This window comes from Lingula anatina, chromosome 9, assembly GCF_051362555.1.
Source record: "Lingula anatina isolate TDL-2025a chromosome 9, LinAna3.0, whole genome shotgun sequence".
Classification (NCBI taxonomy): domain Eukaryota; kingdom Metazoa; phylum Brachiopoda; class Lingulata; order Lingulida; family Lingulidae; genus Lingula; species Lingula anatina.
Window position 1 is genome coordinate 11,259,033 of NC_141775.1, and position 16,880 is coordinate 11,275,912.

Sequence of the window (16,880 nt, forward strand, 5' to 3'; positions counted from 1 at the left end):
AAATCCGATATAGCACTGTTTACAGTCAGAACAATTAAGTGACAAATTTTACAACTACTTACATTCCTGGGGCAAGTCCCATTCCGATTCTGTTCCCCATGGCTGTAATTTCCCTGCAGAAAAATAAGACAAAGAGCACAAATTGTGCACACAAAGTCAAGACTTCCATCCTGAAGTTTTAAATATCCCTGACCGGTTGAAGAAACGCTGTCTCGAAGATTAAAACTGAGCTTAGCTGGTCGAACGGCTGCCGACCGGTGAAATTCCAAACTGAACGAATCCCTGCACAAAAACAATGCACGTTTGAAGTTACCCCTTCTTTGCTTGTTAATCCATCCAGTAGGCCTTCTAAATCCAAGCTTTACCCGCTTCGTCCAGTCCGTCTCAATTCTGAACAGATCTGGTGTCTTTTCCGCCGGAACAGTAGTTTTGCCTTCGCTCTGTTGCACTCACTGTGTCACCCGGCGTCGGATTCGAACACCGTGTTTAACTTGCTAACTCCTACTACTCCGGTTGCACGCGGCGACTGGCGAACTCGGGAAAAGCCTCCAACGTCACAGCGAGGCCCGGAATCTCCAACGGGTCAAAGGTCAAGTCTCAGCGAGGAGCACCCTGAGTGTCGCAGTCACCGCGGGTGACTCGCAGCTCATAATGCACACTGTTCAGGTATCCTATATAGAGGGCTGGGTGTCGTCTCATTAAGATTTTCTGGTGGATTATATTTCCCTGTAGAGAGGGATGAAATGAAGAGGTTAATCAACACGGCAATGTTTATCTTGGCTCTAGACGAGTGAACGTGCAATCAAGTGCGAGGTTGTCGTAGTGAATGAAAATCAGGGTGTCGCTCATATTACAGCGACCCGAAAAATGGATCTTTGACAGATTTTTTGGAGTGATTGTTATCTGCTAGGCCTGCTTTATATCAGCTGGCTTCTGTGCTTAAACCCCAAAACGTGCAATATTACATGTAGTACAGAAAAGATGAAAGCTTGCGAAAAGAATTCTTGCTATTCTCAAATTGGAGGAATAGTATCGTAGTTGAGTATATCCCAGGGGCAGTCACGTCGCCCCCCTCCCCCCCTCCCAAAAAAAAGGGCATACTAGCTACAAGAACTTTATGAAATTGAATAGTTATTAGCCTGGGTTTAGTAAGGCATCAATAAAAATTCAGTGAGGGATAGGGTTTATCTATTCAGACGACGTAAGGCCGCGAATAGAAGGATAGTGAAAAGGAAATTGGGTATTACAGAAAATAAAAGAGGATAAAAAACAACTTATTAATCAGAAGGCGGACAGAAAACAAAGAAAGTCACACCGTATGTCGACTTTGGCGGTCGACAACACTTTTCTCTGCAAAACGCACAAATTATTCCTAAGCAGGTCTGCAGGGAAAAGCAAAGCAAAAGAAATCAGTGAGCGGAAAGTATAAAAAGTCGACACAATAACAGACGGGGTTCAAAGTCCAATTTGAAGGAATTTGTTTTGTATGTCATTGAACTGTCTTTCAGTACGCCTCTAAGCGAGTAGAACGGAATGAAGAGTCTTCTTTTATTATTATGTCTTCTGGTCTAGACGTCGCAAGGCGCTGACATATTTGACTCTAACATGCCGAAATCTTTTAAACAAATATAATATGGCTAGTAAAGCTAATTAACTAGTGCTCCGAGTAAACTTTTATTGATTATTTATTTATTTATTTGTTTGTTTATTTATTTTTAGTTAAAAAATAATATTGACCCCTCTTCAAACACTTGAACTCCCAACGTTTATTCTTCAAATCCCAAATCAAAAATAAACGCCGCAAGATATTACCTAAGAAAAAAAAACTGCACCTGCAGCCTCTAAAGGCTTATCACGGTTCTGCTATTCTCTGCTACCTATCAATTAAATAACAGCAAATATTCTTTCACTGGTTTACTATTCAGATTACAGTTTACGGTCACGGCAGATGTGATAGCGGTGATTGTGGTTGAGAAGACAGCCAAGTCACTACATTGCTATAGACGAGCCTAAAGAACGCAATATGCAATTTTCACATTGTGAGTTCAGAAAAAAATAAACTTTATTTTATCGTGGGGTATATCTTTCCAGACGATGTTTCATGCAGGTTTTAGGTAGATAAGTTAAGAATCAATGTATACAATAAATCCAATTTTCCTTTTTTTTCAAAAGTTATGACATCTCATTTCAACTCCACTCTTTCTGAACATAACAGGAGAAAGAAGAAAAAAAAAAACATGAAACATGTTCTTCCATTTTCACTTAATGCCTTTAAAGATAAATTTGGAAAAAGTGTATATATATATTAAACATCATTTCTGAATCGAGCTAACCACAAGGACCCTTTTTTTTTACTTTTTTTTTTTTTTGGGGGGGGGGGGAGGGCAGTTGCCCCACCCCCAAGGTGATTTTGGAATAGCCTTTTTTGAGGGGATCTTTATCTTATTTAAACTTTTCCTTTCTCCCATTTCACAAGAAGACTGACTACTACTAAATACAACATTCTACCTGAAGACCTTGGTCCCCTTTAGATTCAGTAATGTGTTGTCTGCAGCAAATCGTTCATCACACACCTGAAATTGGCAAGTTGTACATAAATTGCCATATTTGGTTTCTACATCCCCGTGCATTCCATTCTTGGTGTAAGTAAGCATATTACTTATGTTATCAAATATATAATAAAATATATACAGAATTGTAGTGTGTTGTAAAATTTGTCAAAAGTCTTCATTAAAAGCGCAAGTCAGTAAGAGTACATTTGGTGACCTTTACCTCAAAAGATTATTTTCATGCATGCAAGGTGACTAAAGACCACCGTTTAGTGTGAAAAATGTTTTATTCAATCCATGCCTTATAAAGTTGTTTCTTTTGAATAAAAGTTTGGCATTGAATGCCAAGCACATTGGAAATATTAACCGTGCCCCGAGATTTTGGTATCCATATCACAAAACCATGACTCAAAATCACAAACAACAGTTATCATTTATGACACTTAAAAGAACCTACTTGTATGTCTTTCTTTTCAGTTTACACCTTAACAGCCTGTTCAAAATATCATTGAACAATGATGCACTCAGGTAATAACTTGCACTATTACTGGTAGTGCAGACGTAGCCCAAAAAATTAGCTTTTCAAACATGGACATATAATAAGAGAAGGCCTTCTCTTATTATGTCCATCTTTCAAATGATTTTTAATTTTCTGTGTGTGTTCAATGGGGCAAAAGTAAAAAATAACGAATTGAAAATTTCTCCTATGAATGTTTATAAATTCATGTGTTGACTTTGTGAAAAGATCTCTCGCACTTCATGATCTTATGCTCTGACCCCTGCACGAATGAAATCCATGCTATAACAAAAAACACTAAACAGGTTAAATGTTCAAGATGTTTATTTTTTATTTATATGATCTATATTCATTTATCACATCTAAAGGCAAGGATTTCAAGATTGCATTGGGAATATGTATTTTTATGACACAGCTGTAAATATGTATAGATACATGTATTACCATATAACTGACAAACATACAATTGTATAGTATGTTGTACCACTTAATTTTTAACAAAATGAATTTACATATAAATCTGAAAATCTGACAGAATAATATTAACATGACAGCATCTTTATTTTCCATCTAAACCATACGGACAAAACAATTTACTGGATCTATCACTAAAAGTCATAACTAACTACAGTAACTATAACTAGCACAGATTTGAGAAAATTTTGCAGCACACATTTTTTTTTTATTTTACTTGATTCTTAAACTACTTCTATTACTAATTATTATGATAAAGCATACACATTGTGTAGCAATAACCAGTCACATACAAAGAAATCAAGATCATAAAAGATTGCATTGCATTGCACAAACAGTCTTGAATATTGAACAACATAACAATTTCAGCAGCACCTTTTCTCACACACTTACCCATAATTGCATTAAATTTTTTTGTAATTAAAGAAATTATATCAAATATAATACATCTTTGTAAAGTCACAAAAATGAGATCACAAATGGTCCCAAAAAGATTTCCCAACAAACATAAAACACCAAATATTAACAACAAAATCCTCATATCTTAAAATTGATGAAAATTTCTTCTGGATATTAAAATCAAATTAAGAGAGAAGAACAAAACAGGAACATACATAATATATCAAATACTAATATAGGCATTAAGGCTTCATTCACATGCAATGTCTATTTTCTAAATTCTATTTTCTATTTGCGGTATGTCTTATGATCACGGTCTGTGCCCTGAATATCCCGCGGCGTAATTACTGGCAGCGCGAGCCGGTTACTATAAGTTACTGTAAGTAACTGGCTCGCGCTGCCAGTAATTACGCGGCGGGATATTCAGGGCACAGACCGTGATCATAAGATAGCGCGAATAGAAAATAGATTTTTAGAAAATAGACATTCCATGTGAACGAAGCCTAAGTCTCTCGCAAGAGTTTTTTCACTATTTCATGTTCACAGGTCTGCCTTACAATACTGTAAAAATAATATCAAATAATTGCAATTGTACAGCAACAAATTCTGTGGAAACTTTGAAAGAGTGATTCTTTCAGAATCTGACACATGACTTGGATTTCTAAAATATATGGAGAGTAATAATACTAATGATTACTGACCTTGGATAAAATGAACTGTACAATAATTCTGTACGATCAAAATATACATTTGCAGTTATATCCAAAAATTTCATACGAGCACAAGAAAAAAAAAGCTTGGCACTATCTAAGATAATAAAAAAAAATGTTTAAAAGCAAGGTGCTTAAACCACCCTTTACACTAGATGGTGTCCTTTCTGTGTCATTTGTGCGGCCACAAAAACCGGCAACATTGTGGTCATAGAAAGGAGGCACAAGCATCGCTTTAGTTGCAGAATGAATGCCCAATGATCAGCCAGTTGTCGGCATGTTAATTTTTTTACCCAATGGAGCCGAGATTTAATGACTGTACCCCCGCAGGGACGACACGTGGGGAGGCGTGTGAGAGGCGGAGAGACTATTAGGCGGTTTTTCTTTCATGTACGTCTGCCATATTTAGTCCCAGGATTTGTAAAGCCTGGCTCAACTCAATGTGAATGCGGTCTTAAATGTGGCCCTACTATGGGATGCAGAACGGATGCCGTCCAGTGTAAAGGGGGGCTTTAAATAGTCAAACTCTCTGGAAATGAGTCTGGTGAAGAGTCTGATGTATTTTTATCCACCATCTTCCATTCTACAGAAGCTTTCGCATACTGTAAACAACAGATCTTTCTGCATTGGAGTAGATCAAAACTGTGAAACATATTCAGTAAAACTGCTTGATGTGAGCTAACAAAATGATAAAATCTTTTATGGAATAAAATCGAGAACATCAAACTGGATCAACTAGGGTAAATTATTTAGCGCATATATACAAGTCCAGTGCATAACTTATAATAAAGTTTTGTGAAAATTGCAACATTCAAAGATTCTTTGGAATTTAAAAGTTTGATTTTTTTATACGTGGATTAATATATCTATATTATAGTAAAATATGTCACCTTAATTATTTATTTTCATTTCCACAGAGATATCTGAATGCATTAATATATTTTATCAAAAACAGAAATTATGGGTCATGTTTGTCATGTGAAAACACACCAACCAAGTTGAAGGCACATATTGAAGTTTTGTCTTACACGTTTTTTTTTTTTTTTTTTTTTTTTTTTTTTTTACACTTGGCTTGGATTGTCTTAGGACTGGAAAAAAAGGCACTTTCTATGTTTTTTCTTCAGTGGCAACAGGTGGTGGTTCATCATAGGCTTCTGGATTTATGGGTGCATTAGCAGGGTATTGGGCTTGTATTGGGGTTTGACTTGTGGCGGCCTCTGGATCATCTTCAATGTCACTGCTAGGACTTCCATATACTGCAATTCAAATAACAGTTTTAACATTATCAGACCTGTACCAGAAACATCTATTCTAACTCATATTTATTTAAAAAGGGGATTTATCATATCAATCTAAATGAGTCAATTTTTCCTACAAATCACGTGTCTCTAATTTTAATTTTGTTTTTAAAAAGTAACAAAGACATTCAATTAAAACATAAGATGTTTCATATGAGATGAAAAGAGACAAGAGCTTAGAACATTGGACAAGAGTGCAGGTTCTTAGATCAACTTTTGATCAATTATTACACCACATATATAAATGGGTTTTATCACACTTGTACCCCAAAATGGAAATATTTGTGACACCACTATAATTCCCTCTTACACAAACTGACACAAAATGTCCAATGTCATTGCATATCACCACATCTTTAAAGCATTTCATGAAAAATTCTCAAATTGACTTGTCCTTGGACTTTCCATCTGCTGAAGACACAGTAATTATCTTAAGTTTCAAAACTCCTTCTACTCCTTACATTTTATATTTTAAACACAAAGCAAATATAACTTTCCACAAGTTTTGAGTCAACATCTTTATGTATTACTTATAAGTGTTTAAATTTACTGAGAAACTGGCATTTAATTTAGTCTAAAATGAGACAAAAACCACAATTACTGAACCACAACCACTCCTACTGTACCACAACCAATCCCAGTGTATCACAACCACTGTACAGGTGCCACAACCACTCCCACTACACCACACCACAGTACCACAAATCTTCCCTATTCCACTGTTCCATAACCACCACCTTCATAAAACAACCACTGCCACCATGTTATAACCACTGTACCACAACCACTGTGCCACATCCACTGTACCACAACCATTGCTACTGTACCACAACCACTGCACCACAACCACTGCCACTGTTCCACAACCAGTATGTCACAACCACTGCCACAGTAAACCATTAAGTTGAACCAGACTACAGTTTTCAAGGCAAGCCAGATATCCAATCTAAAGTCAGGCCCGTAGTCAGGGGGGGTTCGGGGGGTTCAAAAGAACCACCCCTTTTGTCAGGAAAAGGTTAATTTTGGGTAAAATTTGATCTAGGTATACATAAGTTTCATTGTAAAACGTCCACTTTTTCAGAAAAAGAACCCCCCTTTTGAATTTGCTGGCTACGGGCCTGAAAGTGGTTATTGTACGAGCAGAACTTAAAGCCATATCCATACACAAGTGACTTGTTAGTAAGGACGTTTTGTCTCTGGTGGCGACTCAGTCGCTAGTTGGTGGTAATAGTGCGCCTTAGTTGTCTCCTGGGGGTTCAAAGGGGGGTAAGGGGAGCGCCAAAAGTGCTTTATAAATACTGAAAATACAACCACATGAGCCCATTAACATGTTAGTTTAGAAACCACAACAGAAGCCACAATCAATGACTAAGGAGACTGTATACAGGATTGCACACAAATTATATAATCATAAGCAAATTATGGTATGGGCAGTAGACAGGGAGGGAGGCAGCAATCACCATTCATTAAATGGATAACAACTCTTCGTGTGATATCTATATTTTACATTAAATATATTGTTAACAACTCAAATAAAATAAAATAAAATAATCTATAATAAGGAAACTCCTGTATGCTGCCCCTTCAATTAAAACTATTTCTTCTGCACAAACATGACCATGCTGTTATACTTCCTTAGTGGTTATACATTCTGTGGGTTTTTAGTTTTAATATCATTAAATAAAATATATACATATTAGTGTGGTTTATCACAAATGTTGTGACACTGAATACAGTGTTCTATGCACCTACCCACAACTTCAAACTGGCACCTATCAATCACACAAATAGAAACTGGCATCTATCAATCAGACAACTTTATACTAGCAACTTCAATCATCACCTTACCATTTCTGAGGTGGTACACTGACAAATATCCATCTTTTTTATTGTATTGATTTGCATACTTGTAGCTGGTGATATATCATTAGAACATACACACACTTCCACTCAACTTATACACTAAATATATATCAAATATATAGAGTGGCCTTGAACATCTTTTTAATTTTTTAATTTATTACCTTTTTCTTTGAGCCCAACTCCATAATTTCTGTACACTTTGAAACAGAAGATCAGCAAAATGATGCGTACTATCAGCGCCAAGCCTGCGCCTACGAAGGTCACTGTGTCTATACTGGTGTCTGGCTCTTGATTTTCATCAGCCACATCTGTAGCTGCCTAAATTAACAGAAAATTTTTTAATATTTCTTTTTCTATGTTTAAAGTATATAGAGAAAAGGAAAAAATGTTTTGCAGTGTGCTATACATGACAATTTCAATACCTTGCAGTAGCATTAATCTATGTTTCAGCCTAGCAAAGTTAAGAAAAGGGGAGTGGCTGGGTGGGGTTGTCATGCTAACTGTCAACATCTGTTGGTGTCACTTAGCAACCATAATGTAGCTGACTTGCAAACTGAAGGCAGTATAACTTTATGAAGACATTTTATAGACTTATCCTTCCTAAGCTTAAGTAAAGCAAATTAACTGATTGTATTTATTTCTATCACTTTCATTACTGGTTGAAAATAATTTCAGTATTGGTAACAAACTCAATTTATGATTTTATGAAAGAGGGAGTGGGGTACAAGGTTTTAAAAAAGAATTTGCCAGGGGCACCAATAGGCCACGTCCAATATGCACCCCCCCCCCCCACCACCACCACCACCACCACCACCACACACATTTTATTTACATACCTGGTATACTTTGAAAATAATGTAGCCTGGTTCAAATATAGACGTGGCGAAGAAAATGAATGTTAGAATCTTGTTTTCAAATCTCACCTAAAATGAAAATGACGATGCAAAGAAAACAATTATGATACACCAAAAATGCATTTATGGCAGTAATAACCCTGCATTACAGTGTGTGTGTGTGTGTGTGTGTGTGTGTGCATGCATGCATGTGTGTACTTACAGCAAAATATCCCAGCAGTACCCAAACCACAGTGAAGGCAAACCCTATGGTCAGCACACAGATCCCTAGTGTGCCTGTTGTGTGGCCATCTTTCAGAATGAGTATCAGCATACTAGACTGGAATAAATAAATAAATAAATAAATAAATAAATAAATAAATAAACAGACTGGCTGGCTGATTGTCTAACAAGACTGCAATAAATGATATAATTTTTGATAAATTCTCATCAATAATCATTTTAATTTCAGTTAACTGCATATATAACCATATTCAGAAGAATACTGCCCGCATGTTGTTTTGCCATCAGTCAAACAACACATATCAGATGAAATTATGAAAAATTCAACAGAAGTTTAAATTCAAGTTATGTCATTGAGATTGAACTTTTACTGTGGAAACATAGCAAAAAATAAATAAGAAAACAAAGAACAATATCAATTTGGCGTAATGCAATCACTGATCACTCACAGCCATCTGGACATCAAACTTGAGAGCTGCCTCCGTAAAGAACAGAGTCTTGCAGGAGTTTTGTAGGTCCTCGCTGGCTCCAACTGTCCTGAATATTAAGTTCCCTGACTGGAAATATGTGTAAGATACCCAGAGCCCTAAATACACATTCAATGGGACCAGGATAATGGTGAATATGAGCCGTACCTGAATAACAAGGAGTAAAGTATGGATGAAATTATTATATTTTACAGGTGTTTTAAAGCAAAAAAAAAAAAAAATCCTAGAAATTTTGAGTGATATTTTTTCCTTAATGATAATCCCCTCTCTTCAAAAAGTGATGAAAGAAAAAATTATGAAATTCAATACTTATTAGTGTTGTTCATTTCTCACTTAAGCATCGCACCATAATTCACCCATTTTAATCTCCAGCAAGAGACCATCACTCAACAATAAAAAAAAATCAATTTAATATCATTGTTTAAAAAGAAAGGCACCAGGGTTTTGATTTTATGTGAATGGTGGAAAACTCTTACCAGTTTAACTGTGAACCTAACATCATCTTTCCCATTAGCAATATCTGGATATGTAATGGCAAAGTTGGAACAGACGTACACAATGATGATGACATTGGCAATGACAAATATGAAGGTTTCATACGGACGTTCTCTCAGAACCCCTTCCACTACATACAGAAAACAGAAAACTGAAAGTGGAAAAGAATTATTATTTTATTTTAAATGTTAAGCTGCATTTACAGTTAGGTTGGGTCTTCCCTTCTTAGATCAACTCATCTCTGTGGGCAATATCTAATCAATTTCAATGGGGAGAATCTATTTAGTGTCTAACCTGGAATCTGGAATTATGCGGCAAGCTTTTAAGTGGATCATCATATTTGATCCATGGATCTATCAATCCACTGTTCTAAATGCACCTAAAGGGAAAAAAAACAGCAGGGGAGGTATGAAGTCAAGTCTTCAGGCTTTGAACAGGGGCCTGATGCACAAGGAGAACTATAGGAAGTGTTGAACCAATATTTGTGCACACCCACTAACATTGTACTGCATGGATTATTGTGCAAACATAAAAATGAGCAATTTTTGTCACAAGGAACAATTTGAAAGGAATCAGTGATGTGTATAATTTGATGAATAATTTACAAATTTTACAGAAGATGACTAGCTGAAAAAATACTTTAACACTGTGTTTTTTTTTCTTTCAGTCAAAGTGAAGTGTTTAAAGCATTCAGTGATATGTTAGTTACATATTGATACAACTCTTTGGTTTGGCAGGAAAAGTGCCATAGAACAGTTTTACCTATGGTAAACAACAATTTTCACATACTTTCAAATGATTAATGAATCTGTTCCAACATTTAAAGTTAATCCATTTTTTTTAAAAATTTGTTTTCTGTAATAATCTTATAAGTGATTATTACTGTGGGTAGCCATCTATGAAAGTCCGCATTGATTCAGGCACAGATTTCAAAACAACAGACATGGGGTAAACTTCTGAGGCACTGAAGATCCAGGGTCCCTGTTCTAAAAGAATTTGCAAATAATCCTCATTCTATACTGGTCCAAACTAATTTTTTTTTCAAATAGCCTATGTTCACATTTGATTTATTTTTATTTACTAAGTACTGTATTTTCACTTAAACCTTGCCAGTCCAGAGGACTTGCATTATCAAAAAACTTGCTGGTCCTCTGGCTTTTCAGGTCACTGAGGTGGTAGGTTCCTCATGTCTGGAACAATTGCCATAACTGCTGGTTTGGTGGTAAAATGGAATTTATCATATTTCTATGTGTTGTTGACAATGTATTTATTGTGGAATTTTAAATCTCATATGAAAAGCTGTTATCTCATTATAAACACTATGAATCAGAATTTTTCTAATCTAAATTAATACTGAAAATAAAAGATGCTTCGTTCATGTTTACTTACCAGTATTCACAATTATGAGAAGTGCAAAAGTGAAATCATGTCCAGTTTGTGTTGCTGCACTGTAGATGGCGAGACCAAGCGAGGCTAAAAGACTGATGATTGCGATGATGAAAAAGGCGATTTCTTTTTTCTCTAAATCCTGCCATGTTCTGGTCTGGAATTTAGAAGAAAAAAAAGAAAAGTGAAACCAGGTTATCAAGTACTATATGGGGTTTATTTGATTTATTATGTCGAAAATCCTCAAAAGCTGTGCTTCAATCTTGAAAATGATGATAATGGAATTTTTAAAAAATGTTAAGAATATTTCAGGTATTTCAAAAAAAAAAAAAAAAGGAAACAAAAGAAACAAAGGTAGGAATTCGTTTTTTCCCCTATTTTCTTAAGCCATTGGGAAAAATAGCCTCACTTAAATATATCAAAAGGAAAAAAATTTTATTACAGATAAGTTCTAAACTTGCATGATGAGCAGTCATCACATGCCACCTATTTAAAAACCACTTCCTTTACAATGAAAGCAATGAATAAATGAATGTATAGAAAAATAATGAATAAAGGAATTAGATTCTTTTGCACATGAGCAAAACCTTATGTACTTAAAGTCATGGACTCACACCAGTGAATTTAGCTACAGTCAATGTGGAGGTGATAGATTACAGAACTGAAAGGTGAACAGGTGTCTCTCGAACCTCTTGTCACAAACACCAAGATAACAACATAAGAAGGTCAACATTACCGTATTTCAATTGTTTTATTTGTATGAGGTCAAATATTTTCATGGCTATGTCACTACTTGCACAATCTTCAACTGGTGCTTGAATAAATTCAATTAACCATTTTTATTTTGCCATAGCAATAGACATGTACAGGTACTTCCTGTAAAATTTAATTTTAAATATGAAATTCACTCAACTATTCATGATAAAAAATCTCAAAGGATCAATAGCTCTTTAAATCTGCTCTACTTGGGTTATCTGTTAAGTGTCTCAGCTTTCAATATTCTGTTCTTTTAATTCATTTATCAACCCATTTTGTGTGTGGGCGACTGGAGTAGATTCCCTTACGAAAATTTCCTATAGGATTTCCTATAGGATATCCTATAGGAAATCCTATAGGATCCTATAAGATTTCCTATAGGATTTCCTATAGGATCCTATAGGAATTCCTATAGGATCCTATAGGAAATTGTCCCTTTTTCCTATAGGATCCTATAGGATTTCCTATAGGATCCTATAGGATTTCCTATAGGATTTCCTATAGGATCCTATAAGATTTCCTATAGGATCCTATAGGAAATCCTATAGGAAATCCTATAGGAAATCTTATAGGATCCTATAGGAAATCTTATAGGATCCTATAGGAAATCCTATAGGAAATCTTATAGGATCCTATAGGAAATCCTATAGGAAATCCTATAGGATCCTATAGGAAATCTTATAGGAACCTATAGAAATTTATATTAACTGCTTTGAATATTTTTACAGCTTTTTATATATTGTTGGAACTTTGGCAAAATTGGTTATAGGCACTGGTCCCTCAAAACAAAAGAGAGTATCATGTTTACATTTTTTATTCAATATATAAAAAAAATTTAATGTACATATTCCACAGTATGGTATGCAACCAGCTTACTAGAGAATTGTTTCATAGATTTTTGCAAATTTAACGATGCTGCTCCTGCGTTTGAATTATAAGTTCTATAAGTTATCACAAGGATCCAATATGTCTTGTCAAGCTGTGGCGTCACTGTCTTTTTCTTGTGCGCGTTCGAACTCCTGCCAGAATGAGTGGCTAAAACCTCCCTTGGCCAGATTGTGTACATTGTCAGCATACTGCTTTAGTCACTTCATAATTGAAGAATTTCAGACAAAAGTCTTTTGCACATTGTTCAACTTTACTGTGATAGTCTTCTTAAACTCCGTCTAAGTTGTGTTGAACCATTTGCAGACGCTTTCTGAAAGAAAGACATTGTGAATTTCAATTAATTGTACATGTCTACAAAAATGCAAAATGATGAAGGAAAAATTTTCTAATGAGATCAATAATAATCATTGCACCAATTTTATTTTGAGCAATTCATAGCCTTTATTGGTTAACTGTTTTTTTTTTCAAAGACAAGGTATTAAAGCTCGATAATTTGTAAAAAAAAATTTTTTTGAGAACTTGAACATATTTCATAGAACCAAGCCCACAGGAACAATCAGAAACGAATTTTAAAATGCAGAAATCAGCAGTGGAGAAAACTCTACTCTGGTTAAATATGCAATTGGGCCATTACAAAGCTGTCAGGGCCAAAAAAGTCTCAAAAATTCATGGAAAACTAATTTCCGAGGGTAAACAGTAATTCCCTATATTCTGACCAGTCTTTGCTTGACTTAAATCATCATTCCAAACCACAAAAAAAAAGCAACCCCCAAGTTAAAATATATAGCTTCCGTGTAAGCAAAATGGTCAGATTTTCACAATGCACATTTCATTTCCAATATGTATAGGTAAGCAAAAAATATTTTTAAACAAACTATGGTGTTTACCTCACATTTAGGGTTGAAAAGAAATTAAAGGAAAAGAAAACTTGGCAAATAAACGATCCTGAAGAACATGTGAGGTAATGAAATTTGCCCTGACAGCCTCTCTAACATGTAAATTGTATTTTATTTATTAGCATAGGTCTTTCTCAGTTATATATCATGATGGTTCCTTAGAGGCAGTTGTGGATAACATTAATGGATAATTTTTAATAAATCACAAACCAAAAGTTGAATGAAATGTAATTTTTTTTAGATTCAACTCTATTTATAGAAATATTTTGATGAGCAATTGATCACAGTTTTTTAAGAAATAAAGAGAATAAACAGTATTTCTTTGTTGGGTAAAAGGGAAGCTATACTTTATAAATTATAACTTGTTTAATGTAATATAGATATGATGTTTACAAGGTACACTACAAATTAGATCAATTATCTCATTTTCAATTTGATTAGATGCCCAAATGATCCAATGCATTACTGTAATACGTACCTTCCTCAATCTGAATTTTCTACACTCTGTACCCATCCACTATGCTCCTGAATTTAAACTGGCTTGATAGCTGTATACTCATTTGCTGCTTGTCTCATATAAACAAAGACTTAGACAGGATACCACACATCTGATAACACCTAATAGGCGGTTACTGTTACTAGTGTAACAATAGCTACAGGAGTAGTGACCTAATAATAGGTGCCAGGCTAACAAAAGAAATTCACAGTTGTTGAATCTATGGTTATGGTTGGTGGAGTAGGGCATTCTCTAGCTAACATCAGTTGCAGGCCCGTAGCCAGCAATTTCAAAAGGGGGGTTCTTTTTCTGAAAAAGTGGACCTTTTCCCATAAAAACTTCATGTACCTAGATCAAATTTTACCCAGAGTGGACCTTTTACCAGCAAAAGGGGCGGTTCTTTCGAACCCCCCAAACCCCCCTGGCTACAGGCCTGAGTTGACTGTTAAATCTTACAAGTGATTGAGCATAAAATTTATCTTTATAATCATTAATTTGTCCTTGTTCCCCATCCTTTATGAGGGACAGTACTATACCCTTAATGTTCACTTACTTTTACATTATACAGTATTTTATATATTAGGCAGGATTGCACTTTCACTTTTTAAAACAGCCAAGGTCAAGTACAGTCTGATTAGATCAGGTTGACTTTCAATAAATATGAAATATGAAGTGAATACGATCACACAAAAAGTAAAAATACATTATATACTGATATTTAGACCAGTTTCATTATTTTTCATTCAACCTGGCCTTATAAAAATTCACAATGAATATGGATTAACATAGGATTTCCTATATATAGGTTCCTATAGAAATTCCTATAAGATTTCCTATAGCATCCTATAGTAAATTTTGATGGTCTGAACATAAATTAAAAATCAAAATCATATACTGATAATTAAACCAGATTCATTATTTTTCATTCAACCTGGCCTTACAAAAATTCCCTATATGAATTGGCATAGGATTTCCTATAGGAATTCCTATAAGATTTCCTATAGGATCCAATAGGAATTTTTGTAATGGTCTGAAAATAAATTAAAAATCAAAATCATATACTGATATTTAAACCAGATTCATTATTTTTCATTCAACCTGGCCTTATAAAAATTCCCTATATGAATTATATTAGCATAGGATTTCCTATAGGTTCCTATAGAAATTCCTATAAGCTTTCCTATAGGATCCTATAGAATCCTATAGAATTTTTTTTAATGGTCTGAACATAAATTAAAAACCAAAATCATAAACTGATATTTAAACCAGATTCATTATTTCGGCCTTATAAAAATTCCCTATATGAATTAGCCTTGGATTTCTTATAGGTTCCTATAGAAATTCCTATAAGATTTCCTATAGGATCCTATAGGAAATCTTATAGGATCCTATAGGAAATCCTATAGGATCCTATAGGAAATCTTATAGGATCCTATAGGAAATCCTATAAGATCCTATAGGAAATCCTATAGGAATTTTTGTAATGGTCTGAACATAAATAAAAAAAAAATCAGCTTCAGTGATTTGGTACAAAAACATTCCTAATGATAAAATATTTCTCCATAAAAGATTACTTTAAAATGATCAATTTTTTTCAAAAATTCTTTAAAAAAAAATTACAGAATTTCTATAGAATCCTATAGAAGACTATAAGATTGTGCATTATAAACAATAAAAAGCATTTTTGCTTTAATAGTGATATATAATTGACAATTCAACTGATAAAATGGACCTATATCAAATATCTATTGTTTAGAATGATATATGTTTATAAAATATGCATTTTTCTCAAGATTTTAACTTACAACAATTTCCTATAGGATCCTATAGGAAATCCTATAGGAAATGTGCCCTATAGGATCCTATAAGATTTCCTATAGGATCCTATAGGATCCTATAGGAATCCTATAGGATCCTATAGGAAATTTTCGTAAGGGTTAGTCAACGGAAAACAAGCCACCAGCCATCATTAATATCATCACGTGCCTTTTTATCTATTACTGACATTGTTGATATGAAAGCACATGACAAAGTCGCTGAAATATGAAAACAATTTGACTTATAGCAAAAGAAAGTTGCTGACTTTTGCTCTTAATTTTTATGTAATAATAATAAATCAATATTCAATATGTGTTGTTTAAAGACCATTTTTAAAGCTCGCGTTCTTCTGTATTATATGATTTAAAAATGAATAAAGAAATTGTGAAATACTGGACAGACAAGAAAGATCAACAACAACGAAAAATAAACGTGGATATAAACTACTTTCTGCAATGTATAGATAGTATATATGAATAGCAGTGTATGGCGTCATTGTCAATGTAAACACACCTTGCCTAGGACCGTCTCTGTCGTTGCTTCTCTCTTCTTTATTCCAAGATCTGCAAACGTGATCGGCCCATCCTGATCGTCGATCTGGTCATCCATGAGTGCTCTATGTGCCTATGATCTAATTTTAAAAACCCATTGTGCAATGGTGAAAAAAATAATAAAATGTGTTGCCGTCCCGTCGCGTGCCTTTTACACCTCCCGTTGACCTACTTCCGCTTTCTATATCAAAAGGTGAAGGACGTTTGTGGATATAGGTCA

The 16,880-nt window shown here is 34.5% G+C and overlaps 2 protein-coding genes and 1 long non-coding RNA gene across 5 annotated transcripts in view; all 3 read right to left on the reverse strand.

Moving 5' to 3' along the window:
* The window catches only part of LOC106175953 (uncharacterized), a 104,188-nt gene extending 103,593 nt beyond the window's left edge, over positions 1–595 (reverse strand). Inside the window, exon 1 of one of the 2 annotated variants that reach the window (XM_086994941.1) lies at positions 63–595. In XM_086994941.1, the coding sequence (XP_086851067.1) occupies positions 63–169 (107 nt within the window). In that variant the 5' untranslated portion in view covers positions 170–595. The remainder of the gene's footprint in view (positions 1–62) is intronic. The other variant, XM_086994942.1, reaches the window with a different exon arrangement.
* A 4,506-nt stretch (positions 596–5,101) lies between these two features.
* Positions 5,102–16,857, reverse strand: LOC106175968 (uncharacterized). 2 transcript variants are annotated; one of them, XM_086995324.1, is made up of 9 exons: positions 16,623–16,857; positions 11,259–11,412; positions 9,851–10,020; positions 9,336–9,521; positions 8,867–8,983; positions 8,647–8,733; positions 7,972–8,128; positions 7,112–7,245; positions 5,102–5,905 (listed from the first exon to the last, which is right to left on the reverse strand). In XM_086995324.1, exons 1-8 carry the CDS (start codon positions 16,716–16,718, stop codon positions 7,124–7,126), a joined length of 1,089 nt encoding a protein of 362 aa, XP_086851450.1. In that variant the 5' UTR covers positions 16,719–16,857; the 3' UTR covers positions 5,102–5,905; positions 7,112–7,123. The 2 variants fall into 2 exon arrangements, with proteins under 2 accessions (XP_086851450.1, XP_086851449.1); XM_086995323.1 differs by lacking the exon at positions 7,112–7,245 and having other exon boundaries at positions 16,623–16,856.
* LOC147759906 (uncharacterized) lies at positions 12,810–15,006 on the reverse strand. The gene is made up of 2 exons (XR_015331023.1): positions 14,274–15,006; positions 12,810–13,209 (listed from the first exon to the last, which is right to left on the reverse strand). It is a non-coding gene; the product is annotated as an uncharacterized LOC147759906 (long non-coding RNA).
* Positions 16,858–16,880: the final 23 nt, after the last annotated feature.